The sequence below is a fragment of the Ranitomeya imitator genome, chromosome 1 (assembly GCF_032444005.1).
Source record: "Ranitomeya imitator isolate aRanImi1 chromosome 1, aRanImi1.pri, whole genome shotgun sequence".
Taxonomy (NCBI): Eukaryota; Metazoa; Chordata; class Amphibia; order Anura; family Dendrobatidae; genus Ranitomeya; species Ranitomeya imitator.
In genome coordinates, this window is record NC_091282.1 from 18595337 (window position 1) to 18618934 (window position 23598).

Below are 23598 nucleotides of genomic sequence, written 5' to 3' on the forward strand. Positions count from 1 at the left end.
ACATCCGGCCCCTCGCCCCCTGGTGTATAACATTTGGCCCCTCCCCCACCGTGTTTAACATCTGTCCTCTCACCCTCCAGTGTATAACATTTGGCCCCTCGCCCCCTGGTGTACAACATCCAACCCTGTGCCCCCGGTGTATAACATCTGGCCCATCACCCCCTTGTGTATAACATCCGGACCCTTATCCCCCGGTGTATAACATTTGACCCCTCGCCCCACGGTGTATAACACCGGCCCCTCGCCCCCCAATGTATAACATCCGGACCCTCACTCCCTGGTATAAAACATCTGTCCCTTCACCCCCTTGTGTATAACATCTGGCCCCTCACACTCTAGTGTATAACATCAAGTCCCTCGCTCCAGGATGTATAACACCCGGCCCTTCACCCCCTAGTGTCTAACATCCGGCCCCTCGCCCCCCAGTGTATAACATCCAGCCCCTCGCACCCCAAGTGTATAACATCTGTCCCCTTGTCCCCCAATGTATAACATCCGGACCCTCACTCCCCGATATATAACATCTGTCCCTTCGCCCCTTGGTGTATAACATCTGGCCCCTCATACCCTGGTGTATAACATCAGGCCCCTCGCTCCAGGATATATAAAACCCGGCCCTTCACCCCCTAGTGTACAACATCCAGCTCCCCTGCCCCAGTGTATAACATCTGACCAATCGCCCCTTGGTGAATAATATTCGGCCCCTTGTCCCCTGGTGTATAACATCCGGCCCCTCACTCCACCTGTGTATAATATCTGGCCCCTCGTCCCCTGGTATACAACATCAGGCCCCTCACTCCACCTGTGTATGACACATCCGGCCCCTTGTCCCCTGGTGTATAACATCCGGCCCCTCACTCCACCAGTGTATAACACATCCGGCCCCTTGTCTCCTGGTGTATAACATCAGGCCCCTCGCTCCCCGATGTATAACATAAGGCCCTTCACCCCCCAGTGTATAACACTCCATGTTATGACCTGGTGGTTAGGAGCACCCGAAATGACCTGATGGTTAAACCGATACAGGACAAGCTCTGGGAAGTGGGAACTCTGCTGACCGCAATCCCTAATCCTATCACACACACTAGAAATAGCCGTGGAGCGTACCTGACATGGCCTAGACGCCTCGTCACAGCCTAAGAACTAGTTAGCCCTAGAGATTGAAAATAAAGCCTACCTTGCCTCAGAGAAATTTCCCCAAAGGAAAAGGCAGCCCCCCACAAATATTAACTGTGAGTAAAGATGAAAGTCACAAACACAGAAATGAAACAGGTTTTAGCAAAGGGAGGCCAGACTAACTAAATAGACAGAGGATAGGAAAGGTATCTTTGCGGTCAGCACAAAAAACTACAAAAGACCACGCAGAGTGTGCAAAAAGACCCCCGCACCGACTCACGGTGCGGAGGTGCCACTCTGCATCCCAGAGCTTCCAGCTAGCAAGACAAAATCATGAAAGCAAGCTGGACAAGGAAACAATGAGCAGAAAATAACAATCGGGGACTTAGCTTTTGCAGGAAGAGACAGGTCACCAGAAAGATCCAAGAGCGAACTGAACCAGTACAGGAACATTGACAGCTGGCATGGAGTAACGATCTGAGTGGAGTTAAATAGAGAAGCCAGCCTAAGAATAACCTAGGTCACCTGTGGAAGGAACCTCAGAAGCAGCAGCTCCACTCACAGCCACCAGAGGGAGTCCATGGACAGAACTCGCCGAAGTACCATTCATGACCACAGGAGGGAGTTCGATAACAGAATTCACAACAACTCCACCCATGGGGCTGTCATCAGGTGGCGGCCTACAGCTTTGTGGGAACAGTTTGGGGAAGACCCTTTTCTGCCCCCATGATGGTGCCCAGTGGCTTAGTGGGAAGATGTGTGGCCTACAATGCTACAAGGAACGACGTATGAACTGACCCCATGTTCGGCCCGTAGTGAAGGTTCTCGGTGCTTATATTACTCGGGGGCTGTAGATCTGCCCCACTGTATTCCGAGGAGACGTAATGTCTTTTTTTAAATATTTCTTTTTCTTTTTGCTTTGGATCTGAAGAAGGAAAACATCTGCTATAAAGGAAGACAAGGAATTTTCGGAGCAGATTTCTGCCGTCTTGGGAGGTGCTACTCTGCAATGTCTCAGCTTCACGTGATGCCATCACGGGGTTAAGTGGTCTGCTCTATGTGAGGGGCTTTCATTATTTGCTCATTAGGCTTTAATTACTCTAATACATAGGACATGGAGGTCAGCAGTCTCCCCTCCCCCAGGTGGAGGCTTTAATGGTATCCTGGCGGGGGAGGGGAGCAGAGGCCGCGCTGCGCAGACATCACTTTGATGTGGAGTATTAATAATTAGAATATAATACATAATGTTTATGAGGCCGTCACATAGCGAGGCCCCGGGGTGGAAGGAGCAGGAGGAGCAGAATTTATTATACACAAATAATTGGGATCTGTCCAGGCGACGAACGTTCCCACCGCTGCACACGTCCCATCTGTTCCCTGTATGATACATGACATCCACGCCGCTCATCCCTCCACTAAGTGCAAGCATCTTCCAGGCCCTGATCAGAGACACATGTTCATCTGTGGCCCGGATCCAGATCATCATACTTGGTCTTATACTCAAGGCTACACTCATCTCCCACAACCTGAAGAAAGGACCGAGGTCACAGCCCCCGCGGATCCTCAGGGGCCCACGGAAAGGAAGGACCCTGATACATCTCACACTTTCAGACTCTTCAAGGGAAGGTCTGAGCACAAGGCAAGAGCTAATCATCTCTGTATGGTGGAAAGGGGGCAATGGTGGAGAAAACTAGAGGGATGGGAGGAGGGGAAGAGAAGACAGGAAGGGAGAAAAGAGAGGAGAAATGAATAGAAGAGAAAAAGAGGAGAAAAGGAGAGGAGAGGAGAAAAGAGGAGAAAAGGAGAGGATATGAGAAAAAGAAGGAGAAAAGATGAAGAGGAAAGAAAAAGAGGACAAAAGAAGAAGAGGAAAGAAAAAGAGAAAAGAAGAGGAGAGAAGAAGAGGTGAGGAGAAAAAAGCGGAGAGAAAAAGAGGAGAAAAGGAGAGGAAATGAGAAAAAGGAGAGGAAATGAGAAAAAGAAGAGGAGAGGAGAAGAGGACAGGAGAAAAGAATAGGAAAGAAGAAGAGAAAAGAAGAGGAGAGGAGAAAAAAAGAGGAGAGGAGAAAAGGGGAGAAAAAGAGGAGAGGATAAAATAAAGAGAAGAGTAGATAGGAGGAAAGGAAAAAAGTGGAGAGGAGAAAAAGAACGGAGGAAAGAAGAAGAGAGGAGAAAAAGAGGAGAGGAGGAAAAGATGAGCAGATGAGAAAAAAAAGAGAAAAAGAGAGGATATGAGAAAAAGAAGAGGAGAGGAGAAAAAGAGGAGAAAAGAAGAAGAGGAGAGAAGAAGAGAAAAGACGAAGAGGAGAGAAGAAGAGGAGAAAAGAAGAGGAGTAAAAAGAGGAGAGTAAAAAGACGAGAGAAAAAAAGAAAAAAAGAGAAGAGAAAAAGGGGAGAAAAGGAAGAGTAAAGAAGAGGAGAGAAGAAAAGACAGGAGAAAAGGAGAGGATATGAGAAAAAGAAGAGGAGAGGAGAAGAGGAAAGGAGAAAAGAAGATGAGAAAAGAAGAAGAGGAAAGAAGAGAAAAGAGCAGAGAAGAAGAGAAGACGAGAAAAAAGAGGAGAGAACAAAAAACAAAGAGAGAAGAAGAGGAGAAAAGGAAAGGAGAAAAAGAGGAGAGGAGAAAAAGAAAGGCATAAAGAAGAGAAGAGGACAAAAAAAGGAGAGGAAGGAGGAAAAGAAGAGTAGAGGAGAAAAAGAGAAGTACAAAAATAGAGAGGAGAGGAGAAAAAGAAGAGGAGAGGAGAAAAAGAGAAAAGAAGAGGAGAAAAGAAGAACAGGAGAAAAAAGAGGAGAGAAGAAGAGAAGAAAGAAGAGGAGAGAAAAAGAGAAGGAAGAGGAGAGAAAAAGAGAAGGAAAAGTAGAGAAAAGATGAGAGGAGGAAAAAAGGAGAGGAGAAAAATAGAGGAGAAAAGGAGGAGTAAACAAGAGGAGAGAAGAAAAGAGGCAACAAAAGGAGAGTATAAAGAAAATGAGAGAAAAGAAGAACAGCATAGAGAAGAGAATGAGACAACAGGAAAGAATATGAGAAAAGAAGAGAAGAAAAGAAAAGATGGGAGAAAAGACAAGGAGAGAAAAGGAGAAGAGAGAAGATGCGAGATTGGGCTGTGAGAGATAAAAGTAGAGGGACATGAGAAGAGATAAAGAGAAGAGGAGAAAAGAGAAGAGAAAGAAGGGAAAATGGCAGATGAGAGAAGATGAAAGCAAAGAAAGGCGAGAAAACCAGTTATGAAACCAGAGAAAAGAAAGCACGAGAAGGGAAGAGGGGAAAGAAGAGCATAGGAGAATATAAAAGATGAAAAGACAAACAGGAGAGAAGAAGCTGGAAAAAGAGAAGAAAAGACGGGCAGAGAGGGGAAATGAGAGAAAACGAGATGTGAAGAGAAAAAAGTAGATAAGAAAATGGAGAGAAGAGAAGTGACAACAAATAAGAAGAAAATAAAAGGAGAGAAGAGAAATTGATAGAAGAGAAAACAGCAAAGAAAAGGGAAAAGAAGAATAGAAGAAACAATAACAGAAAAGAAGAAAGGAGAAGATAGAAACGCAAATGAGAAGAACAGCAGAGAAGGGAAGAGGAGAGAGATGAGCAGAAGTGAGGAGAGGAGAGACAGCAGGGAGGCAATGGAAGCAGTAGATCCCCCCTCAGGACGCATGCCATACGTAGGCTACAGAGGTCCAGGGCTCAACGGCAATAAAGACGTTGTCCAAGTCAGAAGGTCGTCCCCTATCCACATCATCGGACGCCGTCACTGGGTGTACACTGTAACGGGAAGTGGTGATAATCCGGCCACCAATGGGCTCCTCGGAATGATGGCCACGTTACCATGTCTACTTCTATCTCGTGTAACCTCCCACACAATAACATGGACCTCCAGGACCGGTCTACATCCAGGACTGGTCTACACAACACTATGCTCTTCCCAGGAGGAGAACCGGATCGTATTTCCTCGGTCCAGTCCACGACATCGCTCTAGACATGTCTGACTGTGTCGGCAGAGCTGGAGATGAACCATCTCTAGACTCCGTGCCTCACCTGTTTTCTGGGCTTCTGTTGTGATGTACTTGGGCTCCTCTGTCCAAGGCGTAGCGTGAGCGGCCACACTCCAGTCACTCCAGGTGCCGATCTCATAGTCCTTAGCTGCCACTTGGATTATGTACTCCTTACCGGCGTACGCGTCAGTGATTGTGTGCGATGTACCGTCTGATAACTCCACCTGTGCAACCAGAAAACACTAAAGAGTCAGCAACACAACCGCAACGGCACCAGAACATCACACATTTCAGGCATCTTCATTTCTTTTCACTAACTTTTAAATTTTTTTATGTCAGTATCTACAATAAAAGGAAACTACTATATACAGAAAACACAGGATCCACCAAACAGAAAAGGCTCAACTCCTCAGACACGCAGACTATGCACACAACACAACCACACACAGTATTACCATAGTTATATTCTTATATATAGGAGCAGTATTATAGTAGTTATATTCTTGTACATAGGAGCAGTATTATAGTAGTTATATTCTTGTACATAGGAGCAGTATTATAGTAGTTATATTCTTGTACATAGGAGCAGTATTATAGTAGTTATATTCTTGTACGTAGGAGCAGTATTATAGGAATTATATTCTTGTATATAGGGGGCAGTATTATAGTAGTTATATTCTTGTACATAGGGGCAGTATTATAGTAGTTATATTCTTGTACATAGGGGCAGTATTATAGTAGTTATATTCCTGTACATAGGGGCAGTATTATAGTAGTTATATTCTTGTACATAGGAGCAGTATTATAGTAGTTATATTCTTGTACATAGGGGCAGTATTATAGTAGTTATATTCCTGTACATAGGGGCAGTATTATAGTAGTTATATTCTTGTATATAGGAGGCAGTATTATAGTAGTTAGATTCCTGTACGTAGGAGCAGTATTATAGTAGTTATATTCTTGTACATAGGAGCAGTATTATAGTAGTTATATTCTTGTACATAGGAGCAGTATTATAGTAGTTATATTCTTGTACGTAGGAGCAGTATTATAGGAATTATATTCTTGTATATAGGGGGCAGTATTATAGTAGTTATATTCTTGTACATAGGGGCAGTATTATAGTAGTTATATTCTTGTACATAGGGGCAGTATTATAGTAGTTATATTCCTGTACATAGGGGCAGTATTATAGTAGTTATATTCTTGTACATAGGAGCAGTATTATAGTAGTTATATTCTTGTACATAGGGGCAGTATTATAGTAGTTATATTCCTGTACATAGGGGCAGTATTATAGTAGTTATATTCTTGTATATAGGAGGCAGTATTATAGTAGTTAGATTCCTGTACGTAGGAGCAGTATTATAGTAGTTATATTCTTGTACATAGTGGCAGTATTATAGTAGTTATATTCTTGTACATAGGGGCAGTATTATAGTAGTTATATTCTTGTACATAGGGGCAGTATTATAGTAGTTATATTCTTGTACATAGGGGCAGTATTATAGTAGTTATATTCTTGTACATAGGGGCAGTATTATAGTAGTTATATTCCTGTACATAGGGGCAGTATTATAGTAGTTATATTCTTGTACATAGGGGCAGTATTATAGTAGTTATATTCTTGTACATAGGGGCAGTATTATAGTAGTTATATTCTTGTACATAGGAGCAGTATTATAGTAGTTATATTCCTGTACATAGGGGCAGTATTATAGTAGTTATATTCCTGTACGTAGGGACAGTATTATAGTAGTTATATTCTTATACATAGGAGCAGTATTATAGTAGTTATATTCTTGTATATAGGGGCAGTATTATAGTAGTTATATTATTGTATATAGGAGCAGTATTATAGTAGTTATATTCTTGTACATAGGAGCAGTATTATAGTAGTTATATTCTTGTACATAAGGGCAGTATTATAGTAGTTATATTCTTGTGCATAGGAGCAGTATTATAGTAGTTATATTCTTGTATATAGGGGCAGTATTATAGTAGTTATCTTGTACATAGGAGCAGTATTATAGTAGTTATATTCTTGTACATAGGAGCAGTATTATAGTAGTTATATTCTTGCACATAGTGGCAGTATTATAGTAGTTATATTCTTGTACATAGAGCAGTATTATAGTAGTTATATTCTTGTACATAGGGGCAGTATTATAGTATGTGTGTATATAATAGCAATAGAGATATGACATTTTTAACACAATTTTAACTACTTCTCTTGTTATACATAAGACAGATATTGAGAACCTCATTCATCGGTTGATACTTGTGGCAGACCTTGATTTATGATCTTGTATTCTTGGCTTCGTTGTGAAGTTCTGGGGTTGGGGGAGTTCTGTCCTTACATGATCAGACGTTTTTAGTAGCCTGGGTTGAGGAATGGGGTGACAGAGCTGGCAGAGTGGCTGACGCAGAGCTGATGGAGCGCAGTGATATCCGGCCCAGGTGACCTATACACAATGTACAGGGTGCTTGTCTGGGGGTCTCGTACTTTGCTCGGCTACAATATGTGACTACAGTGACCAACAGCAACATTCTGCAGAATATCAGCTTTACAGGCGGCTGCGTCCTCGCCCAGATCTACCCTTGTTTCTGAGTGTGGGACACTGTAAACTACTGCCAGCCAGTGACCAGAATGCTAAACCACCGACACCAGGGAGACTATAGATGGGGGCACTATATACTGAGCACTATAGATGGGGCACTATACACTGAGCACTATAGATGGGGCACTATACACTGAGCAATATAGATGGGGCACTATATACTGAGCACTATAGATGGGGGCACTATACACTGAGCACTACAGATGGGGCACTATACACTGAGCACTATAGATGGGGCACTATACACTGAGCACTGTAGATGGGGCACTATATACTGAGCACTATAGATGGGACACTATATACTGAGCACTATAGATGGGGGCGCTATACACTGAGCACTATAGATGGGGGCGCTATACACTGAGCACTATAGATGGGGGCGCTATACACTGAGCACTATAGATGAGGGCACTATACACTGAGCACTATAGATGGAGGCACTATACACTGAGCACTATAGATGAGGGCACTATACACTGAGCACTATAGATGGGGCACTATACACTGAGCACTATAGATGGAGGCACTATACACTGAGCACTATAGATGGGGGCACTATACACTGAGCACAATAGATGGGGGCACTATACACTGAGCACTATAGATGAGGGCACTATACACTGAGCACTATAGATGGGGCATTATACACTGAGCACTATAGATGGGGGGCACTATACACTGAGCACTATAGATGGGGGCACTATACACTGAGCACTATAGATGGGGGCACTATACACTGAGCACTATAGATGGGGGCACTATACACTGAGCACTATAGATGGCGGCACTATACACTGAGCAGTATAGATGGGGCACTATACACTGAGCACTATAGATGGGAGCACTATACACTGAGCACTATAGATGGGGCACTATACACTGAGCACTATAGATGGGGCACTATACACTGAGCACTATAGATGGGGCACTATACACTGAGCACTATAGATGGGGGCACTATACACTGAGCACTATAGATGGGGGGACTATACATTGAGCACTATAGATGGGGGCACTATACACTGAGCACTATAGATGGGGCACTATACACTGAGCACTATAGATGGGGGCACTATACACTGAGCACTATAGATGGGGGCACTATACACTGAGCACTATAGATGGGGCACTATACACTGAGCACTATAGATGGGGGCACTATACACTGAGCACTATAGATGGGGCACTATACACTGAGCACTATAGATGGGGGCACTATACACTGAGCACTATAGATGGGGGCACTATACACTGAGCACTATAGATGGGGCGCTATACACTGAGCACTATAGATGGGGGCGCTATACACTGAGCACTATAGATGGGGACGCTATACACTGAGCACTATAGATGGGGCGCTATACACTGAGCACTATAGATGGGGCACTATACACTGAGCACAATAGATGGGGCACTATACACTGAGCACTATAGATGGGGACGCTATACACTGAGCACTATAGATGGGGCACTATACACTGAGCACTATAGATGGGGCACTACACTATACACTGAGCACTATAGATGGGGCACTATACACTGAGCACTACAGATGGGGCACTATACACTGAGCCCTATAGATGGGGGCACTATACACTGAGCACTATAGATGGGGCACTATATACTGAGCACTATAGATGGGGGCACTATATACTGAGCACTATAGATGGGGCACTATACACTGAGCACTATAGATGGGGGCACTATACACTGAGCACTATAGATGGGGGCACTATACACTGAGCACTATAGATGGGGCACTATACACTGAGCACTATAGATGGGGCACTATACACTGAGCACTATAGATGGGACACTATACACAGAGCACTATAGATGGGGGCACTATACACTGAGCACTATAGATGGGGCACTATACACTGAGCACTATAGATGGGGCACTATACACTGAGCACTATAGATGGGGCACTATACACTGAGCACTATAGATGGGGGCGCTATACACTGAGCACTATAGATGGGGCACTATACACTGAGCACTATAGATGGAGGCACTATACACTGAGCACTATAGATGAGGGCACTATACACTGAGCACTATAGATGAGGGCACTATACACTGAACACTATAGATGGGGCACTATACACTGAGCACTATAGATGGAGGCACTATACACTGAGCACTATAGATGGGGGCACTATACACTGAGCACTATAGATGGGGGCACTATACAATGAGCACTATAGATGAGGGCACTATACACTGAGCACTATAGATGGGGCACTATACACTGAGCACTATAGATGGGGGCACTATACACTGAGCACTATAGATGGGGCACTATACACTGAGCACTATAGATGGGGGCACTATACACTGAGCACTATAGATGGGGGCACTATACAATGAGCACTATAGATGAGGGCACTATACACTGAGCACTATAGATGGGGCACTATACACTGAGCACTATAGATGGAGGCACTATACACTGAGCACTATAGATGGGGGCACTATACACTGAGCACTATAGATGGGGGCACTATACAATGAGCACTATAGATGAGGGCACTATACACTGAGCACTATAGATGGGGCACTATACACTGAGCACTATAGATGGGGGCACTATACACTGAGCACTATAGATGGGGCACTATACACTGAGCAGTATAGATGGGGCACTATACACTGAGCACTATAGATGGGGCACTATACACTGAGCACTATAGATGAGGGCACTATACACTGAGCACTATAGATGGAGGCACTATACACTGAGCACTATAGATGAGGGCACTATACACTGAGCACTATAGATGGAACACTATACACTGAGCACTATAGATGGAGGCACTATACACTGAGCACTATAGATGGGGGCACTATACACTGAGCACTATAGATGGGGGAACTATACACTGAGCACTATAGATGAGGGCACTATACACTGAGCACTATAGATGGGGCACTATACACTGAGCACTATAGATGGTGGCACTATACACTGAGCACTATAGATGGGGGCACTATACACTGAGCACTATAGATGGGGGCACTATACACTGAGCAGTATAGATGGGGGCACTATACATTAAGCACTATAGATGGGGCACTATACACTGAGCACTACAGATGGGGGCACTATACACTGAGCACTATAGATGGGGGGACTATACACTGAGCACTATAGATGGGGCACTATACACTGAGCACTATAGATGGGGGCACTATACACTGAGCACTATAGATGGGGCACTATACACTGAGCACTATAGATGGGGGCACTATACACTGAGCACTATAGATGGGGGCACTATACACTGAGCAGTATAGATGGGGCACTATACACTGAACAGTATAGATGGGGCACTATACACTGAGCACTATAGATGCGAGCACTATACACTGAGCACTATAGATGGGGCACTATACACTGAGCACTATAGATGGGGCACTATACACTGAGCACTATAGATGGGGGCGCTATACACTGAGCACTATAGATGGGGACGTTATACACTGAGCACTATAGATGGGGCACTATACACTGAGCACTATAGATGGGGCACTATACACTGAGCACTATAGATGAGGGAACTATACACTGAACACTATAGATGGGGGCACTATACACTGAGCACTATAGATGGGGCACTATACACTGAGCACTATAGATGGGGCACTATACACTGAGCACTATAGATGGGGCACTATACACTGAGCACTATAGATGGGGCACTATACACTGAGCACTATAGATGGGGCACTATACACTGAGCACTATAGATGGGGCACTATACACAGAGCACTATAGATGGAGGCACTATACACTGAGCACTATAGATGGGACACTATATACTGAGCACAATAGATGGGGCACTATACACTGAGCACTATAGATGGGGGCACTATACACTGAGCACTATAGATGGGGGCACTATACACTGAGCACTATAGATGGGGGCACTATACACTGAGCACTATAGATGGGGGCACTATACACTGAGCACTATAGATGGGGGCACTATACACTGAGCACTATAGATGGGGGCACTATATACCGAGCACTATAGATGGGGGCACTATACACAGAGCACTATAGATGGGGGCACTATACACAGAGCACTATACACAGAGCACTATAGATGGGGCACTATACACCGAGCACTATAGATGGGGCACTATACACCGAGCACTATAGATGGGGCACTATACACCGAGCACTATAGATGGGGGCACTATACACTGAGCACTATAGATGGGGGCACTATACACTGAGCACTATAGATGGGGGCACTATATACTGAGCACTATAGATGGGGGCACTATACACAGAGCACTATAGATGGGGGCACTATACACAGAGCACTATAGATGGGGCACTATACACAGAGCACTATAGATGGGGCACTATACACCGAGCACTATAGATGGGGCACTATACACCGAGCACTATAGATGGGGCACTATACACCGAGCACTATAGATGGGGCACTATACACCGAGCACTATAGATGGGGCACTATACACCGAGCACTATAGATGGGGCACTATACACCGAGCACTATAGATGGGGCACTATACACTGAGCACTATAGATGGAGGCACTATACACTGAGCACTATAAATGGGGCACTATACACTGAGCGCTATAGATGGGGGCACTATACACTGAGCGCTATAGATGAGGGTACTATACACTGAGCACTATAGATGGGGCACTATATACTGAGCACTATAGATGGGGCACTATATACTGAGCACTATAGATGGCGGCACTATACACTGAGGACTATAGATGGGGGACTATACACTGAGCACTATAGATGGGGCACTATACACTGAGGACTATAGATGGGGGACTATACACTGAGCACTATAGATGGCGGCACTAGACACTGAGCACTATAGATGGGGCACTATATACTGAGCACTATACATGGCGGCACTATACACTGAGGACTATAGATGGGGCACTATACACTGAGCACTATAGATGGCGGCACTATACACTGAGGACTATAGATGGGGGACTATACACTGAGCACTATAGATGGCGGCACTAGACACTGAGCACTATAGATGGGGGCACTATACACTGAGCACTATAGATGGCGGCACTAGACACTGAGCACTATAGATGGGGCACTATACACTGAGCACTATAGATGGGGCACTATACACAGAGCACTATAGATGGAGGCACTATACACTGAGCACTATAGATGGCGGCACTAGACACTGAGCACTATAGATGGGGCACTATACACTGAGCACTATAGATGGGGCACTATACACTGAGCACTATAGAAGGGGGCACTATACACTGAGCACTATAGATGGGGCACTATACACTGAGCACTATAGATGGGGGTACTATACACTGAGCACTATAGATGGCGGCACTAGACACTGAGCACTATAGATGGGGGCACTATACACAGAGCACTATAGATGGGGGCACTATACACTGAGGACTATAGATGGCGGCACTAGACACTGAGCACTATAGATGGGGCACTATACACTGAGCACTATAGATGGGGCACTATACACTGAGCACTATAGATGGGGACGTTATACACTGAGCACTATAGATGGGGCACTATACACTGAGCACTATAGATGGAGGCACTATACACAGAGCACTATAGATGGGGGCACTATACACAGAGCACTATAGATGGGGCACTATACACTGAGCACTATAGATGGGGGCGCTATACACTGAGCACTATAGATGGGGACGTTATACACTGAGCACTATAGATGGGGCACTATACACTGAGCACTATAGATGGGGCACTATACACTGAGCACTATAGATGGGGACGTTATACACTGAGCACTATAGATGGGGCACTATACAGTGAGCACTATAGATGGAGGCACTATACACAGAGCACTATAGATGGGGGCACTATACACAGAGCACTATAGATGGGGCACTATACACTGAGCACTATAGATGGGGGCACTATACACTGAGCACTATAGATGGGGCACTATACACTGAGCACTATAGATGGGGGCACTATACACTGAGCACTATAGATGGGGGCACTATACACTGAGCACTATAGATGGGGGCACTATACACTGAGCACTATAGATGGGGGCGCTATACACTGAGCACTATAGATGGGGCCCTATACATTGAGCACTATAGATGGGGGCACTATACACTGAGCACTATAGATGGGGCACTATACACAGAGCACTATAGATGGGGGCACTATACACTGAGCACTATAGATGGGGGCACTATACACAGAGCACTATAGATGTGGGCACTATACACTGAGCACTATAGATGGGGCACTATACACTGAGCACTATAGATGGGGGCGCTATACACAGAGCACTATAGATGGGGGCGCTATACACTGAGCACTATAGATGGGGGCGCTATACACTGAGCACTATAGATGGGGCGCTATACATTGAGCACTATAGATGGGGGCACTATACACTGAGCACTATAGATGGGGCACTATACACAGAGCACTATAGATGGGGGCACTATACACTTAGCACTATAGATGGGGCACTATACACAGAGCACTATAGATGGGGGCACTATACACTGAGCACTATAGATGGGGCACTATACATGGGGGTACTATACACCGAGCACTATAGATGGGGCACTATACACAGAGCACTATAGATGGAGGCACTATACACTGAGCACTATAGATGGGGGCACTATACACTGAGCACTATAGATGGGGGCACTATACACAGAGCACTATAGATGGGGGCACTATACACAGAGCACTATAGATGGGGGCACTATACACTGAGCACTATAGATGGGGCACTATACACTGAGCACTATAGATGGGGGCACTATACACTGAGCACTATAGATGGGGCACTATACACTGAGCACTATAGATGGGGCACTATACACTGAGCACTATAGATGGGGCACTATACACTGAGCACTATAGATGGGGGCACTATACACTGAGCACTATAGATGGGGCACTATACACTGAGCACTATAGATGGGGGCACTATACACTGAGCACTATAGATGGGGGCACTATACACTGAGCACTATAGATGGGGGCACTATACACTGAGCACTATAGATGGGGGCGCTATACACTGAGCACTATAGATGGGGCCCTATACATTGAGCACTATAGATGGGGGCACTATACACTGAGCACTATAGATGGGGCACTATACACAGAGCACTATAGATGGGGGCACTATACACTGAGCACTATAGATGGGGGCACTATACACAGAGCACTATAGATGTGGGCACTATACACTGAGCACTATAGATGGGGCACTATACACTGAGCACTATAGATGGGGGCGCTATACACAGAGCACTATAGATGGGGGCGCTATACACTGAGCACTATAGATGGGGGCGCTATACACTGAGCACTATAGATGGGGCGCTATACATTGAGCACTATAGATGGGGGCACTATACACTGAGCACTATAGATGGGGCACTATACACAGAGCACTATAGATGGGGGCACTATACACTTAGCACTATAGATGGGGCACTATACACAGAGCACTATAGATGGGGGCACTATACACTGAGCACTATAGATGGGGCACTATACATGGGGGTACTATACACCGAGCACTATAGATGGGGCACTATACACAGAGCACTATAGATGGAGGCACTATACACTGAGCACTATAGATGGGGGCACTATACACTGAGCACTATAGATGGGGGCACTATACACAGAGCACTATAGATGGGGGCACTATACACAGAGCACTATAGATGGGGGCACTATACACTGAGCACTATAGATGGGGCACTATACACTGAGCACTATAGATGGGGGCACTATACACTGAGCACTATAGATGGGGCACTATACACTGAGCACTATAGATGGGGCACTATACACTGAGCACTATAGATGGGGCACTATACACTGAGCACTATAGATGGGGGCACTATACACTGAGCACTATAGATGGGGCACTATATACTGAGCACTATAGATGGCGGCACTATACACTGAGGACTATAGATGGGGGACTATACACTGAGCACTATAGATGGTGGCACTATACACTGAGCACTATAGATGGGGCACTATATACTGAGCACTATAGATGGGGCACTATATACTGAGCACTATAGATGGCGGCACTATACACTGAGGACTATAGATGGGGGACTATACACTGAGCACTATAGATGGGGCACTATACACTGAGGACTATAGATGGGGGACTATACACTGAGCACTATAGATGGCGGCACTAGACACTGAGCACTATATACTGAGCACTATAGATGGCGGCACTATACACTGAGGACTATAGATGGGGCACTATACACTGAGCACTATAGATGGCGGCACTATACACTGAGGACTATAGATGGGGGACTATACACTGAGCACTATAGATGGCGGCACTAGACACTGAGCACTATAGATGGGGGCACTATACACTGAGCACTATAGATGGCGGCACTAGACACTGAGCACTATAGATGGGGCACTATACACTGAGCACTATAGATGGGGCACTATACACAGAGCACTATAGATGGAGGCACTATACACTGAGCACTATAGATGGCGGCACTAGACACTGAGCACTATAGATGGGGCACTATACACTGAGCACTATAGATGGGGCACTATACACTGAGCACTATAGAAGGGGGCACTATACACTGAGCACTATAGATGGGGCACTATACACTGAGCACTATAGATGGGGGTACTATACACTGAGCACTATAGATGGCGGCACTAGACACTGAGCACTATAGATGGGGGCACTATACACAGAGCACTATAGATGGGGGCACTATACACTGAGGACTATAGATGGCGGCACTAGACACTGAGCACTATAGATGGGGCACTATACACTGAGGACTATAGATGGGGCACTATACACTGAGCACTATAGATGGGGGCACTATACACTGAGCACTATAGATGGGGCACTATACACTGAGCACTATAGATGGGGGCACTATACACTGAGCACTATAGATGGCGGCACTAGACACTGAGCACTATAGATGGGGGCACTATACACAGAGCACTATAGATGGGGGCACTATACACTGAGGACTATAGATGGCGGCACTAGACACTGAGCACTATAGATGGGGCACTATACACTGAGGACTATAGATGGGGGACTATACACTGAGCACTATAGATGGGGGCAATATACACTGAGCACTATAGATGGGGCACTATACACTGAGCACTATAGATGGGGGCACTATACACTGAGGACTATAGATGGGGCCCTATACATTGAGCACTATAGATGGGGGCACTATACACTGAGCACTATAGATGGGGCACTATACACAGAGCACTATAGATGGGGGCACTATACACTGAGCACTATAGATGGGGGCACTATACACAGAGCACTATAGATGTGGGCACTATACACTGAGCACTATAGATGGGGCACTATACACTGAGCACTATAGATGGGGGCGCTATACACTGAGCACTATAGATGGGGACGTTATACACTGAGCACTATAGATGGGGCACTATACACAGAGCACTATAGATGGGGGCACTATACACTGAGCACTATAGATGGGGCCACTATACACAGAGCACTATAGATGTGGGCACTATACACTGAGCACTATAGATGGGGCACTATACACTGAGCACTATAGATGGGGGCGCTATACACTGAGCACTATAGATGGGGACGTTATACACTGAGCACTATAGATGGGGCACTATACACTGAGCACTATAGATGGGGCACTATACACTGAGCACTATAGATGGGGACGTTATACACTGAGCACTATAGATGGGGCACTATACACTGAGCACTATAGATGGAGGCACTATACACAGAGCACTATAGATGGGGGCACTATACACAGAGCACTATAGATGGGGCACTATACACTGAGCACTATAGATGGGGGCGCTATACACTGAGCACTATAGATGGGGACGTTATACACTGAGCACTATAGATGGGGCACTATACACTGAGCACTATAGATGGGGACGTTATACACTGAGCACTATAGATGGGGCACTATACACTGAGCACTATAGATGGAGGCACTATACACAGAGCACTATAGATGGGGGCACTATACACAGAGCACTATAGATGGGGCACTATACACTGAGCACTATAGATGGGGGCACTATACACTGAGCACTATAGATGGGGCACTATACACTGAGCACTATAGATGGGGGCACTATACACTGAGCACTATAGATGGGGGCACTATACACTGAGCACTATAGATGGGGGCACTATACACTGAGCACTATAGATGGGGGCGCTATACACTGAGCACTATAGATGGGGCCCTATACATTGAGCACTATAGATGGGGGCACTATACACTGAGCACTATAGATGGGGCACTATACACAGAGCACTATAGATGGGGGCACTATACACTGAGCACTATAGATGGGGGCACTATACACAGAGCACTATAGATGTGGGCACTATACACTGAGCACTATAGATGGGGCACTATACACTGAGCACTATAGATGGGGGCGCTATACACAGAGCACTATAGATGGGGGCGCTATACACTGAGCATTATAGATGGGGGCGCTATACACTGAGCACTATAGATGGGGCGCTATACATTGAGCACTATAGATGGGGGCACTATACACTGAGCACTATAGATGGGGCACTATACACAGAGCACTATAGATGGGGGCACTATACACTTAGCACTATAGATGGGGCACTATACACAGAGCACTATAGATGGGGGCACTATACACTGAGCACTATAGATGGGGCACTATACATGGGGGTACTATACACCGAGCACTATAGATGGGGCACTATACACAGAGCACTATAGATGGAGGCACTATACACTGAGCACTATAGATGGGGGCACTATACACTGAGCACTATAGATGGGGGCACTATACACAGAGCACTATAGATGGGGCACTATACACTGAGCACTATAGATGGGGGCACTAAACACTGAGCACTATAGATGGGGCACTATACACTGAGCACTATAGATGGGGACGTTATACACTGAGCACTATAGATGGGGCACTATACACTGAGCACTATAGATGGAGGCACTATACACAGAGCACTATAGATGGGGGCACTATACACAGAGCACTATAGATGGGGCACTATACACTGAGCACTATAGATGGGGGCACTATACACTGAGCACTATAGATGGGGCACTATACACTGAGCACTATAGATGGGGGCACTATACACTGAGCACTATAGATGGGGGCACTATACACTGAGCACTATAGATGGGGGCACTATACACTGAGCACTATAGATGGGGGCGCTATACACTGAGCACTATAGATGGGGCCCTATACATTGAGCACTATAGATGGGGGCACTATACACTGAGCACTATAGATGGGGCACTATACACAGAGCACTATAGATGGGGGCACTATACACTGAGCACTATAGATGGGGGCACTATACACAGAGCACTATAGATGTGGGCACTATACACTGAGCACTATAGATGGGGCACTATACACTGAGCACTATAGATGGGGGCGCTATACACAGAGCACTATAGATGGGGGCGCTATACACTGAGCATTATAGATGGGGGCGCTATACACTGAGCACTATAGATGGGGCGCTATACATTGAGCACTATAGATGGGGGCACTATACACTGAGCACTATAGATGGGGCACTATACACAGAGCACTATAGATGGGGGCACTATACACTTAGCACTATAGATGGGGCACTATACACAGAGCACTATAGATGGGGGCACTATACACTGAGCACTATAGATGGGGCACTATACATGGGGGTACTATACACCGAGCACTATAGATGGGGCACTATACACAGAGCACTATAGATGGAGGCACTATACACTGAGCACTATAGATGGGGGCACTATACACTGAGCACTATAGATGGGGGCACTATACACAGAGCACTATAGATGGGGCACTATACACTGAGCACTATAGATGGGGGCACTAGACACTGAGCACTATAGATGGGGCACTATACACTGAGCACTATAGATGGGGGCACTATACACTGAGCACTATAGATGGGGCACTATACACTGAGCACTATAGATGGGGCACTATACACTGAGCACTATAGATGGGGCACTATACACTGAGCACTATAGATGGGGGCACTATACACTGAGCACTATAGATGGGGCACTATATACTGAGCACTATAGATGGCGGCACTATACACTGAGGACTATAGATGGGGGACTATACACTGAGCACTATAGATGGTGGCACTATACACTGAGCACTATAGATGGGGCACTATATACTGAGCACTATAGATGGGGCACTATATACTGAGCACTATAGATGGCGGCACTATACACTGAGGACTATAGATGGGGGACTATACACTGAGCACTATAGATGGGGCACTATACACTGAGGACTATAGATGGGGGACTATACACTGAGCACTATAGATGGCGGCACTAGACACTGAGCACTATAGATGGGGCACTATATACTGAGCACTATTGATGGCGGCACTATACACTGAGGACTATAGATGGGGCACTATACACTGAGCACTATAGATGGCGGCACTATACACTGAGCACTATAGATGGGGCACTATATACTGAGCACTATAGATGGCGGCACTATACACTGAGCACTATAGATGGGGCACTATACACAGAGCACTATAGATGGAGGCACTATACACTGAGCACTATAGATGGCGGCACTAGACACTGAGCACTATAGATGGGGCACTATACACTGAGCACTATAGATGGGGCACTATACACTGAGCACTATAGATGGCGGCACTAGACACTGAGCACTATAGATGGGGGCACTATACACAGAGCACTATAGATGGGGGCACTATACACTGAGGACTATAGATGGGGCACTATACACTGAACACTATAGATGGGGCACTATACACTGAACACTATAGATGGGGCACTATACACAGAGCACTATAGATGGGGCACTATACACTGAGCACTATAGATGGGGCACTATACACTGAGGACTATAGATGGGGGCGCTATACATTGAGCACTATAGATGGGGCACTATACACTGAACACTATAGATGGGGACGTTATACACTGAGCACTATAGATGGGGCACTATACACTGAGCACTATAGATGGGGACGTTATACACTGAGCACTATAGATGGGGCACTATACACTGAGCACTATAGATGGAGGCACTATACACAGAGCACTATAGATGGGGGCACTATACACAGAGCACTATAGATGGGGCACTATACACTGAGCACTATAGATGGGGGCACTATACACTGAGCACTATAGATGGGGCACTATACACTGAGCACTATAGATGGGGGCACTATACACTGAGCACTATAGATGGGGGCACTATACACTGAGCACTATAGATGGGGGCACTATACACTGAGCACTATAGATGGGGGCGCTATACACTGAGCACTATAGATGGGGCCCTATACATTGAGCACTATAGATGGGGGCACTATACACTGAGCACTATAGATGGGGCACTATACACAGAGCACTATAGATGGGGGCACTATACACTGAGCACTATAGATGGGGGCACTATACACAGAGCACTATAGATGTGGGCACTATACACTGAGCACTATAGATGGGGCACTATACACTGAGCACTATAGATGGGGGCGCTATACACAGAGCACTATAGATGGGGGCGCTATACACTGAGCATTATAGATGGGGGCGCTATACACTGAGCACTATAGATGGGGCGCTATACATTGAGCACTATAGATGGGGGCACTATACACTGAGCACTATAGATGGGGCACTATACACAGAGCACTATAGATGGGGGCACTATACACTTAGCACTATAGATGGGGCACTATACACAGAGCACTATAGATGGGGGCACTATACACTGAGCACTATAGATGGGGCACTATACATGGGGGTACTATACACCGAGCACTATAGATGGGGCACTATACACAGAGCACTATAGATGGAGGCACTATACACTGAGCACTATAGATGGGGGCACTATACACTGAGCACTATAGATGGGGGCACTATACACAGAGCACTATAGATGGGGCACTATACACTGAGCACTATAGATGGGGGCACTATACACTGAGCACTATAGATGGGGCACTATACACTGAGCACTATAGATGGGGACGTTATACACTGAGCACTATAGATGGGGCACTATACACTGAGCACTATAGATGGAGGCACTATACACAGAGCACTATAGATGGGGGCACTATACACAGAGCACTATAGATGGGGCACTATACACTGAGCACTATAGATGGGGGCACTATACACTGAGCACTATAGATGGGGCACTATACACTGAGCACTATAGATGGGGGCACTATACACTGAGCACTATAGATGGGGGCACTATACACTGAGCACTATAGATGGGGGCACTATACACTGAGCACTATAGATGGGGGCGCTATACACTGAGCACTATAGATGGGGCCCTATACATTGAGCACTATAGATGGGGGCACTATACACTGAGCACTATAGATGGGGCACTATACACAGAGCACTATAGATGGGGGCACTATACACTGAGCACTATAGATGGGGGCACTATACACAGAGCACTATAGATGTGGGCACTATACACTGAGCACTATAGATGGGGCACTATACACTGAGCACTATAGATGGGGGCGCTATACACAGAGCACTATAGATGGGGGCGCTATACACTGAGCATTATAGATGGGGGCGCTATACACTGAGCACTATAGATGGGGCGCTATACATTGAGCACTATAGATGGGGGCACTATACACTGAGCACTATAGATGGGGCACTATACACAGAGCACTATAGATGGGGGCACTATACACTTAGCACTATAGATGGGGCACTATACACAGAGCACTATAGATGGGGGCACTATACACTGAGCACTATAGATGGGGCACTATACATGGGGGTACTATACACCGAGCACTATAGATGGGGCACTATACACTGAGCACTATAGATGGGGGCACTATACACTGAGCACTATAGATGGGGCACTATACATGGGGGTACTATACACCGAGCACTATAGATGGGGCACTATACACTGAGCACTATAGATGGGGGCACTATACACTGAGCACTATAGATGGGGGCACTATACACAGAGCACTATAGATGGGGCACTATACACTGAGCACTATAGATGGGGGCACTAGACACTGAGCACTATAGATGGGGCACTATACACAGAGCACTATAGATGGGGGCACTATACACTGAGCACTATAGATGGGGCACTATACATGGGGGTACTATACACCGAGCACTATAGATGGGGCACTATACACTGAGCACTATAGATGGGGGCACTATACACTGAGCACTATAGATGGGGGCACTATACACAGAGCACTATAGATGGGGCACTATACACTGAGCACTATAGATGGGGGCACTAGACACTGAGCACTATAGATGGGGCACTATACACTGAGCACTATAGATGGGGGCACTATACACTGAGCACTATAGATGGGGCACTATACACTGAGCACTATAGATGGGGCACTATACACTGAGCACTATAGATGGGGCACTATACACTGAGCACTATAGATGGGGGCACTATACACTGAGCACTATAGATGGGGCACTATATACTGAGCACTATAGATGGCGGCACTATACACTGAGGACTATAGATGGGGGACTATACACTGAGCACTATAGATGGTGGCACTATACACTGAGCACTATAGATGGGGCACTATATACTGAGCACTATAGATGGGGCACTATATACTGAGCACTATAGATGGCGGCACTATACACTGAGGACTATAGATGGGGGACTATACACTGAGCACTATAGATGGGGCACTATACACTGAGGACTATAGATG

The 23598-nt window shown here is 45.8% G+C and overlaps 2 protein-coding genes across 4 annotated transcripts in view; one reads left to right on the forward strand and one right to left on the reverse strand.

Moving 5' to 3' along the window:
- Positions 1-23598, reverse strand: part of CNTFR (ciliary neurotrophic factor receptor) — a 614589-nt gene that overhangs the window by 24594 nt on the left and 566397 nt on the right. For all 3 annotated transcript variants that reach the window (XM_069745854.1, XM_069745853.1, XM_069745852.1), the window contains exon 10: positions 5150-5330. In XM_069745854.1, coding sequence (XP_069601955.1) covers positions 5150-5330 — 181 coding nt within the window. The remainder of the gene's footprint in view (positions 1-5149; positions 5331-23598) is intronic.
- On the forward strand, positions 2825-4350 carry LOC138657491 (uncharacterized). Its single transcript, XM_069745272.1, has 3 exons — positions 2825-3035; positions 3533-3800; positions 3869-4350. Exons 1-3 carry the CDS (start codon positions 2949-2951, stop codon positions 4225-4227), a joined length of 714 nt encoding a protein of 237 aa, XP_069601373.1. The 5' UTR covers positions 2825-2948; the 3' UTR covers positions 4228-4350.

Bases quoted from the DNA above. Each gene is read 5' to 3' on its own strand.
- LOC138657491 (XM_069745272.1), top strand. From the start codon at position 2,949: ATGAAGAGGAAAGAAAAAGAGGACAAAAGAAGAAGAGGAAAGAAAAAG. The intron at 3,036-3,532 runs GCGGAGAGAAAA...GAGTAAAGAAGA, and splicing joins GAAGAGGTGAGGAGAAAAAA to GGAGAGAAGAAAAGACAGGA. The intron at 3,801-3,868 runs GTAGAGGAGAAA...GAGGAGAAAAAG, and splicing joins GAGGAAGGAGGAAAAGAAGA to AGAAAAGAAGAGGAGAAAAG.